The sequence below is a fragment of the Theobroma umbraticum genome, unplaced genomic scaffold (assembly GCF_002168275.2).
Source record: "Theobroma umbraticum cultivar Fairchild unplaced genomic scaffold, ASM216827v3 scaffold_34.0, whole genome shotgun sequence".
Classification (NCBI taxonomy): domain Eukaryota; kingdom Viridiplantae; phylum Streptophyta; class Magnoliopsida; order Malvales; family Malvaceae; genus Theobroma; species Theobroma umbraticum.
The window spans coordinates 1,164,051-1,171,069 of record NW_018397275.1 but is presented as its reverse complement, the minus strand read 5'-3'; the positions used below and the strand labels follow the sequence as shown (position 1 = coordinate 1,171,069).

Below are 7,019 nucleotides of genomic sequence, written 5' to 3'. Positions count from 1 at the left end.
AAGTTCATAACTGAACTTGGTGTGATTCTTACCATTGGTGATCTTGTAACTTTGTACTATGACAACAATGAAGTCATTACATAAACAAAGGAACCAAGGTCTCATCAACAGTCCAAATGCAGCGTTATCACTTGATTAGGGAGATCATTGGGAGAGGTGATATTAATATAAAGAAAGCACCCACAAAGGAAACTTAGCTACTCCTCTCACTAAGGTTTTATCCTAACATGATTGCCATTTAGAGGGTGTTGGTGTTCGTTATATAGACAATTGGCTTTAGTATTAGTGAAAGAGTGTTAGTGTAAGCCCTGTAAGCCAATCGGATTTGTGCTTCTAAAACACTAATTTATATTAGTCATATTTCTTGTCATATGCATTATAGTTATTTATATAATATATGAGGTATTTCTTTATCCATTAGTCAACTAATATAGAGTTATGAAACACTAATGAAGATAAAGTCCTTGGAACGTTATGGGCTTGCAAAGAAATTATAAAAGGTAAGAGATTCTTATGCATTAAATCCTTGTTCCTAAATATGTTCTCGGTCATTGTATTGTCACTGGTACATAATAAACCTCCTTACCTTGAAAGTAAGCAACCGATCTTATAGGTTGAAATATATGAGATACTTAGGGATGGTATGTGGGTGCTTGCTAAAGGAACAAGTTCACTAAACATAACCTACCATGAAAGTTTCATTTGATTTTTCACTCAAGTGTCTATGGAAATACTCTCATGTGTCAATAATGTAGGTAATATTTTGACTTGTGATATCAGGTCATCTTGTATGTGAATTGTCATGCTTTGATTTTACCACTACTGGTCTGGAAGCAACTAGATGCTTAAACAAGGTGCTTTTGGGTATGGCATGAAGCATGCAAAGGTGGATGAATAGTCTAGAAAAGGTTCATCACCCCGAGTGATTTGAAAGGGACATATCTCGCTTACTCCTAGCTTGTATTGACAAAGTTGATAGATCTTGATTGGTCAATATGAAGCTTTAAGACTAATATGGGATGTCATAAGTAGACACCATACTATGCTTCATGACATATCCGATATATTTGATGAAAGGATCAAATTACACTAAGATACTGTACACTAAAAAAATAGTCAAACCATATTGACTCTCCTAACATTTGGGCGATCATGATATATTGTTAGATATCGCTTATGATTTATAAGTATAAGTAATTCGATTAACTTATATTTATTACCAATAGGTTAGGGGCCTAATGTGTTACACACAATAAAGTGAAAATGTGAAATTAAAATGGAATTTGTACTCAATTGAAAATTTGAAATTTGTAATATGGACTTAATTAAATGGTGTATTTAAGTACAAGGATTAAATTGTAATTAATCAAAAGTTGGATCAGCAATTTAACCTAACTATAAATACTTAAATGTGGATGTTGCACCATATGAGAAGAATCAAAGGTGAGAAACACTTGACAAAAAATTGAAAAAGCTCCTTATCGGTGTAGAGATTTTTTTTTTTTTAGAAAGGTTCCAAGAATCTTTTTTCTTTATCATCTTTTTTACCAAAGCCGATTCTTTGAGAGGTGAGATTTATGAAATCTTGGCCACTAGCATCGCTTCATGGTATACACATAATCTCTACCTTGAAGAATGCTTTCATCTGTCACCTGTGTGAATCACCGTCAGAAGTTGATGTGTAATCAAGAAAAGAGGTTATGATTTGTGATTTATGAAAATCACTATTAAATATATGATTCTGATCATTTGCTTTTATGTATGAATATTAGTCTGATCAAATGCCAAAACAAATTATCCTATAGAGATTTCAATTTTTATATTTATTTTCGTTGTGCTATTCAATTTTAATTGTTAATTTTGTAATTTCATTGTTTTCCCTAAGCATGGCCGAAATCTAGAGGAACTTAATGAGTTAACGTCCTATGGAACTCGCATATCAGATTTCAGTATAGAAAAGAGGGCCAATCATCAAGCACAACTGCACAGATCACAGCCATTTTGATGTCCCACTTACAATGTTGTGAGAAGAATACATGTTCAATTAATTTAGCTAGTAGGTAAGGAAAATGTTCAAAATTAATAATTAGCACCATTTAAGGCCATTCAGTGGTTGTTGATCCTGCCTCCCAGTTGGACTATCAAATTCATTACAGACACATTTCTCTTCAATCTTGTTACAGTGATGTTTTGACTTTTGTGCAATGCATATCAGCAATATTTTCTCTCGCTCTTCTCCCGTACCTGGGGGCCGTCCGTTGTTGTTACTATCAAAAGTCATAAAACCTACTCCGGTCTTTTCTGTCTTATTAGTTCTTTTCTGTAGTTTCTATCAAAATAATTCCCTTGATTATTGCAGTGATTTGCTTTTCTTGCCTGCAATGGTACAAGAATCACAAACGTTTATGAACCTTATCCCTTCTTGGTACTGTCTGAAAATTTATTGCAATTTGCATAGATTTATGTTTGTACTTTCACTCCTTGTCTCTTGTTTTTTTCCAGAATCTTCATCTTTCATCCAAATGATGATGATATTTTGCAAACTGTTTAGCAGTTCACACCAATATTAATTTCTAGTCCTAAAACAATTTGAGAAATTGTGATAGAAAGATATCCTTATCTGGTTACCTACGCACCATCAGATGAACACAGGTTAGCTGGAATGATTGCAGGTATTAAGAACAAAACACCAGTGTCCTGGCCTTTTTGTCTTGTTGATTTGCAAGACTATATGTATTTAAGACTTCCAACCAAAATGAATGCCTATGAAGAATAACAAGAAATGTCTGAAAAAAGATGCTCCTCTTACTAGGATGCACTAGATAGTAAGTCAAGATTCAACAATTTTGATTTGAAGCTAGGTTTCTAAATAAAGGTCTGCACGATACTGGAGTTAGCAATGACACAAAATCTTCAATTCAAACTGCTATAGGAAAGACTGCTGTTTATTCTATGAGCAGAGGCTTCTGAGTCCTGATACATTCTTTTCCGTAGGGAATTCAAGCTTTTGCATCTAGAATAAAATCGTAAATGATCCTTAAGGGTTTAAACATAGAGAAACTGGACAATCACTATAACTTTATAACAATTTCATAATCCAGACTTTTAGCATCAGAAGGTGACGATCCCATGCACTAATTCTCTCCAGGCCAACACAGTTGGAAACCTGATTTTGTTCATCAGAAGTCTTTAATGGATAACACAGACACTTTTATGATGGAACTGTTACTTTCCTTAGTATTAGGGTGAATCCCAGTGGTTGAGTGATGCTTTAGTCAAACACGAAAAAGAGATTTTAGGCTTCTGAAAAGACATTGGCCTCAGGGAGGAATCCATTATAAGGATATTTTTCAAGTGTTGCACACGTTTGTCACCGTAGAAGCTGCATATCAATCCTGTGAAAACGAAAAGAACAGATTGCTTTTGGAAGAAAATGGATATGAAAAGAACAAAGTAACATGATTAGCTGATCAATAGACTTGGCTAAAAGTGGGATCAGACCCCGCAAAATATTCCCATTCTGAAAAAATGCTTTGATAAAATTTAATCCAATTTGGACGGTGCGCTGAAGTGATTTGTAGAATTTGAAAGTTGAAAATGAATTGAAATCACAGTGATATGTTGCTGGAAAGGGATCTAGATTTTACACCTGATAAAACATCATATCTATTAAATCACGGGAGCTGGCTTTTAAATGATTTGACATAGATTGATTCTGATATCATCTGCAGCTAAAGAAGCCGGATCCTGATTTGATCAAATCCCCTGCTATAAATCCCTGCTAGATTGTGGAGACGGTGGACGATGGGTTTCACATTATTTAGCTTATGATAAGAATTTAAAGTAGTTGGTTCTTCGCACGAAGAAGAATCACAAACTTTGGCTGCTACTGGAAGTTGGCTCTTGTCTCTACACATCATTACAACTGAACAGGACTGCTTAATTGGCTCCTCACATGATTCACCTAGATTTAGCTGAAAACTTGGAGTTTGGCTGTTTTTTCATTTATTTATTTCCTTGGAATAAGTAATTATAGCTGTCAATTCAAAAATGCTTCTAACAATAATTTGAAGAGAAACATACAAAGAAATATGTACTCTCTGAAGTGGAAGCCATATTTTTAATGTTATGGAGTTTCCTTCAATCATGTTTCTGATGGGACCATTCAACCACAATTACTTTCTTCAATTATGTACTGAGCAATGTAATGGAAATTATCTGAAATTTAGAATGAACCAGACTCATGCTGGGAACTTGGAAATTCTCTCTAAATCTTTCTCCTTTTGTTAATGTCCTATAATCTCTCTGTTGTTTCAAGTAAGGAAGTTGAGTGAAGAGGGACAGGAAAAGGAATGTGTTCTTTGAGATACATACGCCTTCACCAAAGTAAAGAAGAAGCGAGGAAGCAAACAAATGGAAAAACGGTAAAAACTGCCTCATCCCCATGATAAGGTAGGGTTCTCAACCTGACTAGCCAATGTGGAATTGCACGTGGTTGCAGAGGCAAAATCATCTTCAGTATGCAGAGCATTTCCGTGCATCTAAATGACTGACAACTCTGTCTCTGCAATAATTCTCAAAATTCCAAAGAAAAAACGATTGATTACATTGATGTAATCATGGCCGCATGCAATATCTTGTTTTTCCCATGGATATTGGAGTTACATGTTCACAGGAAAAATTTATGTTGGGTTCATTCAATGTTGTAGGTTTTGGTGATACATGGTAGTAACAGCTTTGCATCATATTCTATGCTTGATCCAATAATGAATTAACTTACTTTTTTATCTTGATTACTGTCCTATTCGTTTGAATGGGGATCTTCCTCCATAGCCGGGGCTAAAATATGTCGGTTCTAATGTCTTTTTGCATGAATATTCAAACAAGAATTTCTCCCTCTTTCTCTTTCAGCACAAAGACAAAAGACAGAAGAGAGACCCTTTGTCTGGATTCCATGGTATGATTTGATATAACTTATCCACTTGGGCCTTTTCATGGGAACTAACCCTCTCATTATTCATCCCTTTAGTTTACCCCTCCCAGCGCTATCCTCCAAAATAGATTAGGGTCCCCATGAAAATGCCCAAACCCAATCAAGGTATGGCAAGGAATAATATAAGAGGAAGAAAATAAAAAAGCAAAACTGATTCTCTCTCTCAGCCAACTGTTACGCTATTATTGTGTTCATTTACATCAACCAATCCATTTAGAGGAACACAAACCCGAACCGACGACAGTGCCTTGTTGAAATGCTTTGCTTTGGTGTCAAGGTATTCATTCCAAGTAACCGGTCGGTAGAGGGGTGGGTGACTTGGGCCTACTAGTTTCGGATGGGGTGATATTTTGACAGTGGATGGTGGCCCATATAAATAGGCTATGGATAGCCGGTGACGGGTACGGTTCACCATGGCCCGGTGAAGAACGCTCGGGTATAACCCGTTGGATAGTATATGCATCAGGTCCCCTACGTTGATCACTAGCCCGCCAGGTACCGGAGGGACTGTCACCCACTCAGCTCCCTCTTTAGGACCTGCAACCCGCTGGTGTTGTTTTGGTAGAGGATGGTGAGGAGGGTTGAGTCCGTATGCGCAGCGAGACCCATGGCTCGCTCCGGGTCGGGACAAGCCGGGTAGTAATTCAACTGTAAGGCTGCCGAAGCCTCTCTGAAGTCACCCTTTGGGCCAGCCCATATCATATCTTGCTTGGCTCTTATGCCCAGGGAACCCAGCACCAGCCACATCAATCTCCCCGCTAGCTTTTTCATTTCTTCCTTGTATTCTTTAATCACATCACTGAGAAAGAAACAAATAAATGAATATGAATGCAGCAAAAACACAAATCAAAAGAAGAAAAAAAAATCAAAACACTGTGTGGAACAGTGATGCTGCTATTATTCTGGATATAAAACAAAGCCAACAGTTGAGAAGTGGGTTTTTTGTTTATTGATTCCAAATCTACTTCGTGGGTCCAGGGCTTTCATTGTAATCTTTGCTAATTGCATTAAGGGGTAGCAAATGGGTTTCATGTTTTGCCACAAAATAAAAAGATGAAAGCAAATTAAGATAATATACAAAATATAAAATATTCATACAGAAAAGAATATACTTAATAAATAGGAGATGAAAAGCTAAACAATGATACTACATATCAAATTATAATATAATCAGATTTTGCACGTGCATGAGCATGTGCTGCCAATTGCTGCTCACCAGTAATTGCTGCAATCTCGGGGCCAAAGTTGGCGAAAATGCTCGTCTGGTGACCCGACAATTGTGAAGCCCTCTGACCACATAAGCTTGGAAAAAAAGGAGGAAATTCTTGCAAAGCCATAGCCCGACACACCATCCGGTGATCTAGCAGCTTTGAGTTTTTGGTGAACCGGCAAAGAGAAAAGGGTTCGGCCAGTGCACTCCACCATGTCAAGGAGGCTAGGAGGGATGCCATGATTGATGACTTGGAAAACGCCCCACGTTTTGCATGCATGGCCGATACCTTGCAGAGCATTAGGGTCATCGAGATCGATAATCGGAACGGATTCAGCGGCGAAGGCGTCGCCGCAAGGGTAGTCGTCGCGCTGATTCCATGCGTACGAGTCAGGTAGTTCTTGGAGTGAGGTAAAGTCAGGGTGCTTGAGTTGTTGGAGGTGGACAGGGCGGGCTCTAAAGGCGTCTGAGAGCCTTGAGGGCATAGTGAAAGTTCCAGAGAGAGAGAGAGAATTGAGAGTTTAGAAGAAAAAAGGATGCCTTGGTTTTTAATGAGTTAAAAGAGCTAGAAAACAGGCTAGTGGGAGCACTAGTAGCGGTGTACTTATCTGTGAGGAAACAGAGAAAATGAGCGAAGAGATATGATGGCTTCTAGTGAGTATATATAGAGAGAGGAGGGAAAGAAAGGGTTGAGAGAGATTGGTTTCTAATATAAAAAATAAAAAACAACAGAAGATGAGAGATGAGAGAGAATTTCATTTTATAGATTAAAAGTTTCTGATATTTATGGAGCAATAGCTGAAGTTAGACGGTGAT

At 37.4% G+C, this 7,019-nt stretch overlaps 1 protein-coding gene across 1 annotated transcript; it reads right to left on the bottom strand.

The window, feature by feature from the left end:
- Positions 1-4,928: 4,928 nt before the first annotated feature.
- Positions 4,929-6,819, bottom strand: LOC110427451 (gibberellin 3-beta-dioxygenase 1-like). The gene is given in 3 exon segments (XM_021442983.2): positions 4,929-5,527; positions 5,530-5,792; positions 6,210-6,819. Coding segments are annotated over 3 exon segments (1,113 nt in total). The 5' UTR covers positions 6,689-6,819; the 3' UTR covers positions 4,929-5,156.
- Between the last annotated feature and the right edge of the window lie 200 nt (positions 6,820-7,019).